The 17,405-nt window shown below is 40.1% G+C and overlaps 1 protein-coding gene across 1 annotated transcript in view; it reads right to left on the bottom strand.

Annotated features, from left to right (window-relative positions):
• Positions 1 to 17,405, bottom strand: part of ANKFY1 (ankyrin repeat and FYVE domain containing 1) — a 59,797-nt gene that overhangs the window by 16,027 nt on the left and 26,365 nt on the right. Inside the window, exons 5-15 of the mRNA XM_048824194.2 lie at positions 17,247 to 17,370; positions 15,148 to 15,297; positions 13,991 to 14,156; positions 10,969 to 11,173; positions 10,023 to 10,091; positions 8,743 to 8,942; positions 7,717 to 7,814; positions 7,074 to 7,299; positions 5,647 to 5,745; positions 3,459 to 3,612; positions 2,093 to 2,261 (exon numbers count right to left, since the gene is read on the bottom strand). Of these exons, the coding sequence (XP_048680151.1) occupies positions 2,093 to 2,261; positions 3,459 to 3,612; positions 5,647 to 5,745; positions 7,074 to 7,299; positions 7,717 to 7,814; positions 8,743 to 8,942; positions 10,023 to 10,091; positions 10,969 to 11,173; positions 13,991 to 14,156; positions 15,148 to 15,297; positions 17,247 to 17,370 (1,660 nt within the window). The remainder of the gene's footprint in view (positions 1 to 2,092; positions 2,262 to 3,458; positions 3,613 to 5,646; positions 5,746 to 7,073; positions 7,300 to 7,716; positions 7,815 to 8,742; positions 8,943 to 10,022; positions 10,092 to 10,968; positions 11,174 to 13,990; positions 14,157 to 15,147; positions 15,298 to 17,246; positions 17,371 to 17,405) is intronic.

Here is a 17,405-nt window from a genome sequence, read left to right as displayed (position 1 = left end):
AAATCGCTACATCAAACCCCATTTGTTTGGGAACAAGATCTTCTGGAATAGGGGGAAAAAAACTTGAAGATAAAGCTCCTTTGAACCTCTGGCTTAAAGAAGTGGGGGGGGGGGAAGAGGAGGAGAGAAGCTGGCCAGCCAGTTCTCTCAGGAGGTATTTTGAGATGTATTAAGTGCTCATAAGCTTTCAACAAGAAGCAAGAAAGCCTTTTTAACACCACAGGAACATACCTAAGCTAAAATTAAAGTAAGCTCACTGGAATAATGTAGTCTTGTTATGAATAATGTTGTTGCACTTCCATTTGTTAAGGAGTTAACTTTGGCTATAAAAATTGCTTCAAGCTGGAGTTTGACATAAGTAATTTTTAAATTAAATGGCTATTACGATTTATTAAAAGTGATCTGCTTGCTAAGTAATATTGTAGCAAAAGCGATCAAGTTATGCAACTACAAAGGTGTCTAAAGAATAGTTCTGGCAATTGAGACAACTTGGAGACATTGCTATTTAACAACTGGCTGCATAAAAACTTGCAGAATATTTACCTTTCCTAACTTCACATACATATACAGAAAGACGACTGGCATAAAAACTGGTCCAAAGTTCCCCATTGTATCATTGGGTCAGTAATGACAGTAATTGACTTGCAGGAATAATTCTAAAAAAGCTGCAGCTGAATATTCCTAATATAGCCTCAAATTCCATGCACATTTAGGGCACTGTTTTCCCCAAGAAAATAGTAAAAACAGGACTAATTAAATTTCAGTGACCATTTACCATATATTTTAGATTAATAGGTATTTGGAATCTTGCTCTGCTAGGCAAGCATGAACACAAGACAATGCTTAAATTTCAGAAAAATCGCATCTCATAATCTGAAGGAGGCGGATAGAAAATTTTAAATTTTCAAATGTAGGGACTTAAAAAGTGACATCAGCTTCCCTTAGAGTTGGGGGTGCTCACTCTATCAGGAAAGTAATGAGAGTTGGAGGGGTCAACACCTTTGATGGTCAGGCCACTTGCATTTCAGAGTTTTGAAAATTTTACATTTCCAGTTTTGACCCATATATTTATGGTTCTACATTTTATCTTCATATACTGGAATCCTTTAGAACAAGCTTTTAGATCCTTCCAGATAAGTTGCATTGATTTTAGTAGTGCTGTACTGCAGATATATTCGCTAATACTCACTGCCATTTCATCATATGCCTTATGTTTAGGCCATTCTCTACAGTAATAACCAAGTATTTTACTTATTTGAAAGTTAGTCTTCCCATCTTAATCTAGTACGTATTGGTCCCACACAAAAAATTATAGACTTAAAAGAAGCATCCTTATGGAGAACAGTTATGAAGCCAAAATTTCTAAACTTGTCAGCTTTTTAAAAAACCCTCTAATTTAGAGTTACAGTTCTTTTCCTCTTTCTATTTACAGGTCCCTTGCGGAAGTAACCTCTGAAATACCCTCATGTCTCCAACAAAGAGGCCCTAATAGCAATAAGAGCATTGCTAGATCCCCTAATGGTTGCATGAGATCTTGTCGGCGGGGGGGGACGGGGTGGACGACAAGTTGAAGCCTGTTAAACTTTATAAAACACCAAACATGTTAAAAACCTGATGCAGCAGTAAGAGTTACATGAGAGTATGTATAAGCTTTAGTGCACCTTTACAGACTAGATCCCATACAGAAAGATGAACATGTGGTCCAGCAAATACTTAATTCCTGCAGTACCACATTTTTGTTGGTTCTTGACATTTTCCAACAAGTTCAAAAAACCTAAAAACACTAGGGAGGGCAAAGGATGATATAGATTCAAGAGTCATGAAAGCTTGGGAGGTGTGTGCTGGTAGGGGCATTTAAGTTTTGACTAAAAACAAAACCAAGAGTTTGAAGAAGAAGTCTTCCAAAAAAGTTTAAAAGCCTACTTCGGTACCAGATTTGACAATGCTATAGAAGCCATATGTTGCTATTGATTCTTACACCATTAGCATACTAGAAATTAATTTGGCTTCTCAACAGCATTTGATGACTTGTGAACCACAAAATCTGACAAACGTAAACAATTTAAGGACACAGTGAAAATGCTTGTCTTACCAGAGTCGATGCAATGTCTTCCAAATTATTTTCCAGGGCAAGCCATAGTGGAGGATTCCCTTTCTCATCTGGCACAGACATGTCTGCCCCTCTGGTACAAATAGCATCAACCACAAGGGGAAGCTGGTTTTTTATAGCTAGCTGAAGAGCTGTCTCTCCATCCTGAGTTCTGTAATATGCACAGTTGCTGTATAAGGTCTATTGTTACCTCATTAAAAATAGACATTCTGTTGCAATGATTTATTGGCAGACCAATGAGTATCAGCTCTTGATTCATATACTTGGGTTTTAAACTCCTTGGTTTAAAAAAAAAAACATCTAGATTAAAACACTTAGGAAGGGCATATCAACACATTTAGTCACTATCCACAAGCTTACTGTGTCTTTTCATTGTTTTTTGCAACAAATTATCACTGCCATAATGTTAAAATTGCTCTATTAATGAACAGCATCAAGATGCTGTTGGGCATGTCTGTCTCCAGTACACTTAGATAACAAGATCTGTTGAAACCAAAGATTGCTTTTTAGGGAAGTTACTGCCAGGGAGCAGAGTCATCCATAATGAACCACTACGTCAGAGCAAAGGTGAACCAGAGGCACTGGATTGACAGGGAGGTTTGGCATTAGTCCAGCCATGTCACTTGGCCTGTTGACTGGCTCCCACCCATGAGGTGTTTATCTTACATTTCATTATTTTATGTTTCTGGCCATAATGATTTGGAAGAATGTCTTCCAAGGATGAATCAAGTGTAAACCAATGCTAAGTGGTCTTCCCCGAGTATGCAGACATTAACAGCTCTAAAGACCCGAGGTGCTTCCATTCCTCTTACTGGGGTGAAAATTTTGAAACCTATTGCTGAAGACTGGATTCTCAGATTTAAGGATTCACACGATTTTGTAAAGTTACTAGACCTGGGCACCTGCACACACAAGTTTCAACAGAGAGCAGATATAGCACTGAAAGAATTTCATGACCCTCTCTCCCCATATCACTTCACTGAGTGACTCAAAGTACAAACACCGATAGTAACTAAAAAGTTGAGTTAATGCTAAGGTCATGTTCTAACCCTTATCTTTGGGCAAGCCTCCCTTTGCTATCTGTAGGAAATCTGACATGGATAGAGGATAGTATGTGTTACCAACTTTGTAGGTTGTCCATCAACCATAATTAAAAATATAACAGCTTCTCCCACAATGAGAAACTCCCAATATCTTTGAATTGAAATCAAGAATTAGGCACTTTTTACTCTTGAGCTGTTCATTTAGAGGCAGCTTAAATTCAACCACTTTTCCCATGCATTCTTCCAATTCAGAGCTACATCAACAGATATAAAAAATAAAAAAAAAAAAAAAACAAACATCTTACCTGACATTTATATCTGCTTGATGTTCCAGCAAGAAGAGAGCACTCTTGCTATCCTGTCTCTGTATTGCCATATGTAACAGAGTCTGTCCATCTGACATGGTGTCATTGATGGATGCACCAGACCCAAGTAGCTGAGCTGCTATCGTGTGCATGCCTGGAAAGTGACAGCTTGTTAATATTTATCCCTACAGAAACTGAGTTACAATAAGGATCCTCTGTAAAGCTTTTCCCATGAAGATATTAGTATCAAGACCTTTCAATTTTTAATATAGTGAAAAAATTAGCCTGAAACTTGCTTCAAATTGAAATGAAAATCTTTATTTTGATATAAAGCAATAGGTAAAAAACTCAGTCTCTACCTGTAAACCATCACTAGCTAATTTTAACATTAGTACAATTATCTTCACAAGTACGTGAGGTGGTTAATTTTTCCATCAGCCACACTTCTAATGCCCCTGTTTAAGGTTGGTTGTCTGTCTTAAATGGAAAGTGGATTTAGTATTCATGACTATTAGAACACTTGGAGCCAGGTAGAGCCAGGGGCTTCCAGCATAGCTCTGACGATACTTCTTTAGCTTGACCTTCATCACCATGGCTAGTCTAACTCTAGGCCTCTCCTGATCAGAGGGTGACAACAGCTAAACTGTAATGATTTATGTTGTGAATAAAAATGTAGCTAGAATGAGACCATTGTTTTTCCCTCTAACTGAAGACAGGATTTGAATTTGGCTAAAAAAAGCTTAGTGCACCAGCTTTACATCTCACTTAGACATTTCATCTTTGGCACTCCTAGAATCCTAAGTGTCCATCACTATAGTATTTAGGTGCTTAACCTATTGCACTGCCATAGTTCCAGAACTGCACTTAAAAATGCCAAGCTAGAAGAAAGATACATAGAATCTATTTGGCTATCACCCTTTTGCTTTTAAGATAATTAAATTGATCCAAAATAGGACACTCAATATAATGCATAAATATCCCAGCTATTACATGATCTCAAGTGGCTGTGTACCAAAATGTCTGACTGCAAGGAAAATTAAGCATATTGGCTTGTCTTTGATGAAGTTCAGATCTCACTGACAAAGAGCCAGAAAGCTATCTTACAGTACACGGAGGCAACACAAACGAAGTGATGGCTATCTACAAGTGTCAGAGCCAGGAGTTATGGACTTGTCGGATTCATTTAAGGGGAAAGTAGCTTTGGAAAAAGAGGAAAGGGAACATATCTACATATCCACCCCTAGATTGAGGAAAGGGTAAGTATTCCTTTTACATGTACAGCACTATGCCTTCCATGTGCCTGAAAAGGGGGGAGGGGGTAGTCTTTCCATCTGCTGGCTCATTACTCTCAGTGTACGAAGCAAGCCAAAAGACAGATCTGTCATGCAAAGTAGATACAAGGCTTTAAAAAGTGGCTATAAACTTAACCCTAAGTGTTCTCTGAACTTTGCACCATGGAACTACAGTGAATTTCCATTAATTCCTCGGATAAACTAAAGGAAATAAAATCTTAAACAAGGTTTCTTAAAAAAAAACAACCTTCCTCCCCCAACAATGAAGAATATACTAAGTCTCTGAAGCCTGGAGTTGGACAGTTACTGTACTATAAGGCCCTTAGTTTTTACCGAAAGTATTCCTCAGTTTTACAAAAGCTGTTTGTTGTTTGTTACTGATTGTTCACCCAAATTTTGGGCCACTCGAGTAAATGACAATATTTATTATGTTAAGAAAATCCAATATGTTAGGTTTACTCCCCTTAAAAAATTAGGTTAAGTGTAAATGCAATATAAATGTAAGTGTTAAATAAGTTAGTGTAGTGGAAGATATCCGTGCATGTATACGTGCACTATTAATGAACAGTTCAAGAATTAAAATCAGAGCATTAAACTGCTTTTACTTTCAACATGTAGTTCTGTTAGTTTTTTCTTTCTGTCTTCTTGTCCCAATGTTAACCCTGATATTTACTCAGAAAACTGAAATGTTTTGCACCAGTTTTACCCACTTTTCTATCCATTCCTGCAAAGTTTTAAACAAAATGAACAAAAACACGAAGGGCCTTGACTATACAGTAGTTCCATAAACGGAAAAGAGTGATTGTCAATACGGTTCCCCTCCTGACTTGTGTGTAGGATTCACATTAAGTCTCAATTATTTTTCCCACAAAGACTGAGAATTTATAAATCCTTACCAGTCCATAATGCCAGTCCCAATACTGTCTGGTCTCTAGAGTCCTTGAGACTGAAGTCAGGAATGATTTGCAAGTTGTTGGTAGCATGAAGGGCATTAGCTGAAAGACAACACCACAGAATTTGAACCAAGGTTAAAAAGCGTTCCTGTATTTTTAAGCATCAATCTCAAAACCTGTTTGCTATACTTGGATTTCAAAGGACCCAAATGACCAAGTCACTTTTTGGAAGCGTTACAAAAATTTTCCCCAAGTTAAGTAGCTCTTAGGATATTTAAGGGAAATTTGTTGGCAATTCTCAATGCTCGACATCCTTCACCCATAATGTAAAAAATAATGATGCCAATAACTTTCCAGGATTTTAATCAAGTCCTGCCTCCCAAGGAAGAGCAGAAATATCCATCCACTGTCCTTATGTATTTGCTACAATTAGACATCTAGACATAAGTCAAAGGTGAGCAAACTACAGCCTGCGGGCCACATTCCTGCCCAGCCCCTGAGCCCCCGCCCAGGGAGGCTAGCCCCCGCCCCCTCCCCTGCAGCCTCAGCATGCTGTGCCACCGGTGCTCTGGCCTGCTGCTCCTGCCGGGCAGGGCAGCAGCATGGCTGTGAGCTCCTGCCAACCTGAGTGGCGTGGTAAGGGGGCGGGGAGGGGTTGGATAAGGGGCAGGGGATCCCGGGGGGCAGTCAGGGGACAGGGAGCAGTTGGATGGGGCAGAGGTTGGGGGGGTGGCAGTTAGAGGTCGGGGCAGTCAGGGAGCAGGGGGGTTGGATAGGGGGTGAGGTCCTGGGGGACGGTTGGGGCAGGAGTACCATGGGGGGCAGTCAGGTGAAAAGGAGCGGGGGGGGTTGGATGGGGCAGATAAGGGGCGGGCTCCAGGCTGTTTGGGGAGGCACAGCCTTCCCTACCCGGACCTCCATAAAAAGTTTTGCAATCCCAAAGTGGCCCTTGGGCCAAAAAGTTAGCACACCCCTGTGATACGTAGTTACAAAGATCCTAGCCTGGAGTCCTGCCATCCACCTGAACTGAATATTTTTCTTCTTGGTGACACGAGTTTACAATTTTCTATTGTTAGTCTGAAACACAGGGCAAGAAAGAAACTGAAGGAGTCAGTATTTGTGTGGGTGTCTTCCACCTCCCACATTCTAAGTCCAGCCTCCAAGACTACAGATCTATCCTAGCACTCCCTTTACACAGCAGGGGAATATATTAAATTATGGGAAAATACAGAACTAGACATTCCAAAGTTTCAGCTTGTGCTAAACAAGCAACTGAGAAGTTACTCTTGGAAAACAGTGAAGCTAAATATAACTCAGCCTACAGGGAGATAGAGAAGACTCATGTAATAGGACTCATAGCTTGCCATGGTATGCAGGTTGCCGTAATCACTCCATCTAGTAGCAGCAGTACAGTTTGAACAAAGGCCTACCTTTTTGCTCCAGTATGACTGACACCACATCAGGGTGGTTATATGCTATAGCCATATGAAGGGGAGTTTGCAGATACACATTCTCTGATGCAGGTGGTGAGGATGCATCCTTCTGACTAGACACTGCTTCTTCAGTCTGGATATTAGGATTGGCTCCTTGTTGTAGAAGCTCTGCCGTAAGATTTGATAGGCCATGCCGACAAGACGTATGCAATGGAGTTTCTCCCTTTAAACAGAAAAAAAAAGGTTTAGGAGTTCTGAAACCAACCGTTAAAACAGGAAGCCCCCCTCAATTAGAATGGTGTACAGCAGCTTCCAAGACTGCTTTCTGTTTATTGTGTACTAGTAAACACTATACTCAACTAGCCTAATTTTAACTGAATTTCAGCATTTCTCAACATGGACTGTTGACAGGCATTATTAGGAGAGACGTGTTAACACATCACTGCAGTATGTAATGCCATGGGAACAGAGCACAATTGTCCGTACACCATGATGTGGTCATCACCACTCTAGCATTCCAGATTTTCATCAATTGGTTTAAAAAACCACCCACACACCACATACAGTATGGTGGGGTTAGTTACACCTGGATTCTGCGTGGCGGGGGGGGGGGGGCAATAAAAATCTACATTTCTCTTACCCATTTGTTTCTATGGTTCACTTTTGCCCCATGGGTTGCCAGGAAGAGAGCAGCTGCCTCATTTCCTGCTCCAGCTGCTCTCTGCAATAAGCAATTTCCTAAAAGGGAATATGAAAATGCACACAGTGTTAGAGTACTATCCACTGATTTAAAGTTATAATTTGGAACATCTCTAGTATCCTACCCCCAAGAGATTTAGAACTTGGAAGACCTGTAGCAGAGATGCTGCTTATTGAAGGATATGCATGTCTGATCAGCCCCTTCAACATTACATTTGTTTCCAAGCTGCCACTAAAGAATAAGCGACACATTTTGGAAAGGGAGGGAGGACAACTCCAGGACTTTAACAGCATGGAATATTCCTGACTTCATGCACCATCTCAGTATTTTCCACCCATTCTATAAGCCTCCCCCTGTGACAGCATCTAATTCTCATCAGGGAGCATATACATGAACTCCTTCCAAAGTTTTATTTAGCCATTTATGGTTTAAGTTATTTTAGCTTAAGTGTGCAGCGATGAATCTGCATTCTAGACAATATATAGCAGGGTTTAGAGTCACTGTGCCTTCCAAGTCTATTCTCTAAAGATCTTGGACCAATTCTACCCTATTAAGGTTACAATAATAGGGCCTGTGGCACTTCAGACCTCAGTAGAACCAACCCCCCCTTTCCCCCCCACCTTACTTTGAAGCAAGATGCTATAGATAAATTCATGGAGGATAGGTCCATCAATGGCTATTAGCCAGGATGGGCATAGAGGGTATCCCTACCCTCTGTTTGCCAGAAACTAGGAATGAGCGACAGGGGATGAATCACTTGATGATTACCTGTTCTATTCATTCCCTCTGGGGCACCTGGCACTGGCCACTGTTGGAAGACAGGATACTGGGCTAGATGGACCTTTGGTCTGACCCAGTAAGGCCACTCTTATGTTCTTATTAAACGAGCTTTTATTCTAATTGCTGCATTTGTGATCTGGTCATCCAAACCTTTTGCCTAACCATGAATACAAACCTCTCTTTTACCTGTTACTATGTCAGGTGCATCTGTATTGCTGCCTCGCTGGATTAGTCTTGCTGCAAAGCTATTCTCATCAAAGGAGGTTCCATTTACAACAGGGACATCGTCAAAAGGGTTTATAGACAGGTCAGAAGACACTTTGATATACTGAACTGCAAGCCACAGAGCTGTGCTTCCCTCATGATCCTTCAATTCTAAGTCTAATCTAACAAATAAAAAAAGTTAGATTTTTAGATAGCCTCTAAAAAAATTTTAAAGCCCCCTCCCCCCCCACACACACACACTGCACCAAGGAACACCTTCCAAGAATCTGATAAGTAAGACTCCATTAAAAAGAACCACCATTACATAGTTTTATAACCACAACTGCTAAGGTCTTACTAAGACCACTATTCCTTAGACCTGTATTTACAGGCTTTTAAAACGAATGGTGAAATTAAACTGCACAAAGGAAAAAAATTCTGAGGCTACAGTGAAGCCTGTCTTATGACCACTCTAAGATAGTCACTTGAAAGGGGCAGGTTTCTGTTGGAGATATAGCACTAAAGACTCCGTTGTAGATGCTATACACATGTAACTACACATTTTACCTAGAGCATGCATGAAGGGACTGCTCTCCCTAAGGCATCTGAAGGGCCCTATTAGTCTCCCAAGGTTAATGGGAGTCACTCCCCATGGAGTTGAACTGGACTCAAGAAGGATTTCAGACTAGCTATTTCAAGAGCTTGATAATTGCTCATCTATTTTGCAATTCTAGTTCAGAGTAGTACTGCTTTATTTTACCTACCCCCAAAGACATTGCTGTGCACTTCACTTCTTTGCAAACTAAGGTAGTATTAGAGGGGGAAAAAGCTTTTTTGCCTCCTCTATACCAAGCCAGAAGACCAACTTCCTTAGCAATACAAGTTTCCATTTGAAACTTTGTAATAGCTAGCTCTTACATAGCTCTTATCAGTAGACCTCCATAACGCCTTCCAGAAGGAGGTCAGTAAGAATATCCCCATTTTTACAGATGGGGAAAATGAAGGCACAGAAAAGGTGAAGTGACTTGCCTAAGGTCACCCAGCAACAAAGCTAGAAATAGAACCAAAGTGTCATAGGCCTCATTACCTCATGCAGACTTGCACAATTTCGCATCCACAGAATATGGCATCTAAGGAATGCTGAATGGCTGGGATTATTGTTTAACAAAAGAAATAGCTTACAGCTATACATTCCTCTCCACTGTACGATGTGGTTTGGAGTACCCTATTCAAATTAAAACCTAAAAAATAAACAGACTTACTGTTTGCACTGGAGAAGCTGACTGAATACAGGATCATTCCTAACAACAATTGATGCATGTAATGGGGTCCTGCAGAGAGAGAGAGAGAGAGACAACTACAGTTAGGAAGACATTTTTCTGACATCAAGATCTAATTTCACATTTCCATACAAGTTTGGAGACTCAGGTCAGACTTTGCTCCTCCAGCATCTGCCCACTGACTTTCAAAGTCAAAGGGCAAGTACAAATATGTCTCAACAGAAAAGAGGTACCAGAAGCCTGTTTGGATTGGTGAAGACCCAAGCAGTTTAGCTCTGTCAATCTTAGGCAGCACCCTGAAGATTTAACTTCCCCTAATGGTAAATTTGGGTCTTTCAGACGGTTACCTTAGTCCATTTCCTAGTACTCAGATCTAGCAGTCTTGCACATTCCACAGCCTACTACCGTTCTTTGATATGACATTTGTTACCTTACCAAAAGAAAGCTTCAAAATGTTTTTGCATATAGGACTCAAAAGTGTGGCTGTGCCCAGAGTACCTAGCAAAAACTGTATCTTTGTTAGCAAGCTAAGCTGATATCCAGGGGATCCCAAACACTTTGTGACAACTGTTTGCTGTTTTGTCTCACCTCTTATTTCCATTGCTTAACTATATATTGCTGATAGTCAGTAAAGTGTACAATTGTTCTCCATGTATTTCACCTGCCAGTTCCCCCCTTCACCTCCTTTCCAAGGCATTGCCTCCCGTTCGGTAACGCCTGACAGAAGAATGCTACTTACTAAAATACCACTGTCTACCAGTGAGATGAGGGTATCTGCAGGTCTCCCATTGAAATAATCCAGCTTGATCTTTTTTGAGACATCTCCTGGTCTATTCCCTTGAAGGTACAGAGCCTTCTCAGTAAGCTGCAGCACACTGATTAGATAGACATGGTTACCAAAGCTAGACACTGCTACCAATATATTCACCTTCCTTTGCAGTCTTGCATGTTTGGATTGGCTCCAGCCTGTAAGAGGGACTCTGCAATCTGTGCCATCTCTGACATCACATCTGGCAAGTGCTTCTTGGGGCTATACGATGCAACAAGGTGTAGAGGAGTCTCCTGGTCTCCCAGCGTAGCAGCATTCACACGGGCACCATTTTTAATGAGAAAATTGGCAGCAAACTTATCTCCTTTTGGGACGGGCAAAAGGGAGAGATTACACATCTGATTTTAAGATTCATTATATGCTCTACATAAGCTATTTTCAGCAGGTTGCAATCTGCATTAGTTCCATAGGCATCATGAAATGTGTTCTTGTATAAAAGTGCTGCTTGATATTAAGTTCCTCCCTGCTAGAAGCCAACAGCTGCAATGTACACTGTAAAGCTTATGTCAGGCTGGCCCCTCCAAAAGATACTAAGGGGGAAAATGTAAGGGGCTTCCTTAGAAAGCCAGTGTTTGCTACTGGAAGGTTAACTTAAGTCTGTTTGAACTAGAACGTAATTACTTGGCCAAAACATTTTAGGGTATACTGGAGCGAGTTCCTTAGTTCCTATGCCAAAATTGTGTCGTGTCAGTTAGAGAAAAAGGTTCTTCTCCCCATTGTCCTGCTATGGCAATGATCCTTTATGGAGTCATAGGACAACAGCAACAGATAGGAGTGGTTTACACAAGTTAAAGTTTGTTATATAAAGCAATAGGAAAGTCTCATTCTAGCTATTCTTAAGCTTTTCAGAGTGTAAGTCTGTATGACAGGCTATAGCTATAGGTCATTTTGGTTCACACTTCCCTCTAGTTCAGAAGCTATCAGTCTGGGTGACACCGACAGGTATCAGAGGCTGCTAGCATCATGTTGCTAAACTGGAGAGAGTCTGGGTATGTGGAACAGCGTGAGCCACTACTCTAGTTATTTAAGGTATTTACATTACACTGTAGTGCCTACAGAAATCAGGGCCCTATCATGGTAGGTACTGTACCTAAACATTTTAAGAGATTTCCTGCCCAAAGAATTTAAAAACTGCCCAGACAAGCCAGAGAAAAGTAGTATCCCCATTTTACAGAGAGATGAAGTAACTTTCCACAGTCAGAGACTATTTGTGTGAGACCTGGGAATTGACCCATAAATACCAGGTCCCAGTCCAGTGCCTTAAAACCATCCTTCCTTCCCCTGCCATGTTTGGTTAAGTACAAGAACGCACTTCCAGAAGTTACTTGTCTTTAAAAACATTTTTCCTCTGCATGCTTCTAAAAAGGGTTCACAGGTAGCAGTTTTGATATGGCAGCGAATCTTACATCAGCAGCTTTGTATGCTCTCTCTATAGTTAAGGTCCCATTAAAAAAGTGTAATTTTTCAGGAATCTGAGTAACTTCCCTCTCAGTCAGGAGAAGTTAGGCTGATCCTGGAAATAAAGTCAGATCATTGGTTTGACTCACAGTCTGTTCCACCAGAACACAACTAAAGTCAAAACAGGATGCTATAGTAATACAAATAAAACAGTAACTACTTGATTGCATCTTCAAGTACCAGGAAGTAGTCAACTGCAAGACTGAAAGATCGGTTTCAAAGTAACTGGCAAGAAAATACAACTTAAGTATTCATGTTTAAATGCTAAAATTAAGAAGTTTGACAGTGGTGAAGCCCTGAGAGAGTTACCCTTCTGCAAGGTTTACACGTGGGAAGGCAGCATTTAATAAAACCACAAAAAGCCAGTTCCTAGAAGGCCTTGGCAGTGGGAGTCAAGAGTAATCAGCTCTCTTGCAAGTCATGCTTGGCATTTCCTAGGATCATGCCTCCCCGCCATGCTCTACTGGTAGAGTTAGTGTGACTAGCCTTAGGTTAATTGCAGTTAGTTAATGAAGGAGCTTTGCTTGGCCTTTTGAGCTCCTAAACTACTTCAGATGTAGATAAGCTGTTTATACGAAAACTGAGAAACATCCCTGTGGGAAGCATTAATTTACTGTTCACCAAGTGAACACGCAAGCAGCAACAGCAGCATCCTACTGCAGCCAGTCAAAGCAAAGAAATAATGACTGCAACAACAAAAGGCTAAGTAACATACAATGAGGTCACTAGGGTTTATACTGGAGACTCATGCAGCCCTATCTGGTCAGGAAAGATGTAAGCCAAGAAGGTGTTTCTCTGTTCTTAAGCCTCCTGAGCATTACTGCCATGGCAACTGCTTCCTACTGGGTTCTGTGAATACTCACATGTATCTGCTTTCCTTCTTCTCGTGTTGATAGCAGCTCAAGAGTCTTCAAGTACCAATGATACTTTATTGCCCACTGGAACTTGAAGTTAATCACCTATACAAACGTCTTCCTACTATTGACTGTCATAAAAGACTAGGGTCCTCCTCTAACCAGCTGATTGGGGGGCAGGCCACTACTGTCTGCAGAAAGGGTGAGAAGCTACTCTCCCTATTAGCTATGCAGTCCTGAAAGGGGGATGGTGGGGGAAGGAGAAAATAAAAAAAATTTAAAAAAAATAGGGAAGAGACTCTTCTCACCTCTCCTAGATATATCTGCATGAGCTATTGAGGTTTTAGCCAGTCTAAACAACTTACTAGGCACTGAGAGTCACTCCTCCATTAAATGGAATTAGGATTTGAACATCCAGGTTTGGAATTCTCTGCCCCCTCAACCCCACCCCACTATTTCTAGGACAACACCAAAGTAGTTTGTATGAGAAACTAGCAGTTTCATTTCAGTTGCCAACCCAGCAAGCAAGGTGTTTACTTCCAAAAAGAATCCTTTTCATGAAGCTTAATGTTGTCATTTTATTCATGTTAATATATTTATATTAACCTAAGCCTGGGACTTCAGCTGCCTTCTTTTGCCAAGGAACTTTTGAAACTAAAATTGAGTCATTGGCAGAAGATATTAAGAGATGCATTAAAAAAAAAGCAAACACACACCAGTCTCAATTAGGATATACTTACTACTGGAAAAAGTTGCAAAAGCAAGTTACCATTACAGTATAGGATAACTTTTGTATTCAATATCCTTACCTCTTTGGATGGCTTTGTGTAACAGACTCCAGCCTTTCTTGTCCACCATATCCACATCAGCCTTGTAATTGACCAGTGTGGTTGCAATACTTTCCAATCTTCGAGAGAGGGCTAAATCTAAAGCAAGGTCTCCATTGTGATCCAGTTCATTGAGCTTCCCAGGCAGCTACCAAAAAAACCCACAAACAAAAAAACACCCCACAATTTAGTGGGCTGACAAATATATGCAGGGGAGCATTCAGAATATGCAACTTAAAGTTGCATATTGGATAACGATGATTACTGTTAAAGGAAAGTTTCAATGTAACAAACGCTAGTACTATATCTAATTAAATCTCTTTAGAGACTTATCTTACATACACAGAGTAAACAAAGACTATCTTGAGACTGAATTAAAGCACAACTGAGAGCAAGTCCTCTCTAATTGGTAAGCTGATCCTGAAGTTAGTTTTGAAACAATTAGTTTTGAAATTTGGTCTTCAAGTTTATGAGAAGGCAGAATCTGTCCCTCAGGGATTCTCTACTGGTCAGAGCTGTATAAGTGGAGATACTGAATTAGATTTTCAACAGCTCTCAAGCCATACATTTATACTGAATCACATAAGGAAACTAATGTGTTTTGTGACTTCAGAAGAGACTTAGCAGTACATGTTATTTCTTCAGAGGTAATGGTTTCAAATAAAGTGGCAAATATACAATAGAAAGGAACTGAGCAAGCATTTAAAAAAATTAACTAAAAGGTAGGTCACACTATTACCATAGTCGTAATGGCAAGAAAAATACAAGTTATATTATCGTGTAAAGGATATTAAAGGTACTGGATTTATACTGGTTTTGTCCATGGATGTCATTTCAACACCTGTAGCTGAAGCACACTCCATCCTCATTCCTATTAATACATGGTATTTTTATACAGCACTTTGCAAACATTAACTAGTGAATTCAGTACCTTTGAGATAGGTAGCTAAACATTATGTGCTTTCTAAACAACTCTCAGTATGTTTCTTTTCTTAAAACTTCTATGATTTCCTTCACAGTATGTCACTCTCCAGTCCTTCAATTCAAGTTGACAGTTAAAATGCCCAAGCACATACCTAGCAAAGAAAAATATGTCTAGTTCACTCCATTTCAAACAGATACAGTAAAGCTCACCATACCTGTGAATCCATTTCAATAAGATACAGGAAAACAACATCTTCTCTCTCCACTTTAATAGCTTTATGTAAAGGATATTCAGTCTTGGATTTGAACATTTTATACAACAGCTGAGCACTCATACTGCTGAAGTCTTCTTTCCGCAAGTCATCCTGTGAGTAACAAGAAGAAATCAAAGTGAAATTGGCTTGTTTCCATATTGACGCTCGTACTTTGTTTGTATTAAGCAGCGTTTTGGTTGTTTGCCCTTCACAGTAATGTAGTACGGAACGCTGAAGATAACGGATTTCAACGCTCCATTTGGCTCTGCTTTGGAGAGGTGTGTGACATGTACAAAGGGCTCACGGGAATTGTCTTAACAGATTTCTGCCATCCAGTGGTAATCCAACAAGTCTGTAAATCTGGGAAGAGATAGTTGTGAATGTTCTGATTTTACATCTACCTACTTTGAAATTTCAACTATTCGTTCTAATGGAAGTTGCTTAAATTTGCACACTTACAGAAAGACCTGAAAAATGCATTTTTAAATCCTCCTTCTGAGAAATAAGGGCACTTTATAAAAAAACACACCAAAACATGTAAAGGTATTACAGATTGAACTAGTAAGAGTTCCACAATTGTTAGAGGCCTTCCTCCAAAAAGTTTGTCTGCTTAAGACAGCCTTTGCACACCTATCTAGTGGAGCATAGTTTGCTACTTCACACTTCCCATCTACTCACACAATTGTAAAACACTCATTTTTCCAAAGTAGATAATAAACATCACTCCTTTTCTGTATTTAATATTTGGAGAAAGTATATACCCTGAAATCTAAATACCAGAAGGTCTTTCTAGTAACTGGGACTGTTCTAAAGACACAGGTCCATTTGGCCACTGAAGAATGATGGTTTTCATGGAGAGATTCGGATCCTGCCCTCAGGATTGATAAGCAAGTCTATTTACTTGAAAGCAGAGGTGAACAGTTCACTTTTGGAAAGTAGTAGTGAACAGCCCAGTGTGTTCTAGGATGAAAGAAGTGCCACCCTGAAGCTCAGATAATATGTATCAAGAGTTGCTCTTTGTTTCTGGCCCATAAATGCTGCCAACAGCTGTACTGCATGGTTAAATACAAAAGCCTTCAGCATCTAAGGTAGTGAAGATTAACCTCTGCCAAAAATGCACTCACTATTGATGGTATTTTCAGACAGAAAATAAAAATCCAGATAAATCTGATTTCCAGAAGTTACTCTGAAGGTTACTGTAAGTCTTGTAAATCCATATATAGGAGCTTGCTGTTAGCAGATAAAATAAGACTTCCAGTTATGAACAATCCTTTGTCACTTGGTTAGACAAACTTTCATAACCTGACCTTGGAGAGAAGAAAAGTAGAAGTTTGTATAATCAAAAATGCAAAATTGCCTAGAACTCCTGTGTTGGAAAAGAAATTGGAAGCTAAGTATGTAGCTTTTTATGGCTTGGCTACTACTTCTGATGGCAATTTTAAGAGGGGAAATCTGTTTATGTAAAAGCAAGAATCCCAAATTCCCCACAGTCCAACGATGGGCAAACCTCAGACTGTTCAGAATTCGCTATACTTATACCAGTCTGAACTGGTGGGACCCATTAAACTTGGCTGAAAACTGAATCTTGCTGGAAAGCCATTTCAATAGCTAACTTCTTGCCACAGTTTCATTTCTACTAAGTCAGTTTCAGCACTTTTGATCCCAGAAGAGATCAGGCACAGGAAGATAAAAACTGGAAAGAATTGTTTGGGTTGCTTTCTACAAACGGTCAAACTTTCAGGGAAGAGGTTTGGTTGAAAACAAAGGCACAAAGAGGGTCCGTCTCCTCTCTTCCCCTTCTCCCCCACAACAAGGTATGCCTGTTCCAGGGAGGCACTGGATGTGATAAAGAGGCAATCTTTTCCGAGACAGAAAAGCAAGTCTTAAAACAGTGTGGGTTTGGATCCATTAACACAGTACTAGCATTTAATGCTATTATGAAGTTTGAAAGTGGTATAGATCAATACAATCCAACACTAAAATTTAAAGTTTCAAATCTTTACAAAGTTTTTCAGCCTACAGGCTATTCTTTCCCATGTCCCTTCTATTACAGTACTTACCCAGTGACTAGCTATTATTTCAGCACAGTAGTTCAATAAAGTGCTAGCATTTAGCTCCTCCGCAGTCTGATAGAAACGAATGCAGTTCCTGACGTTTACTAGTGACATGACTCCTTTTTCACACCTGCCAGAATGAAAAAATGGAGTTTGCATCAGTTA

Source organism: Caretta caretta, chromosome 17 (genome assembly GCF_965140235.1).
Source record: "Caretta caretta isolate rCarCar2 chromosome 17, rCarCar1.hap1, whole genome shotgun sequence".
Taxonomy (NCBI): domain Eukaryota; kingdom Metazoa; phylum Chordata; order Testudines; family Cheloniidae; genus Caretta; species Caretta caretta.
The sequence above is the reverse complement of the archived record's forward strand: the minus strand, read 5'-3'. Positions and strand labels throughout refer to the sequence as shown.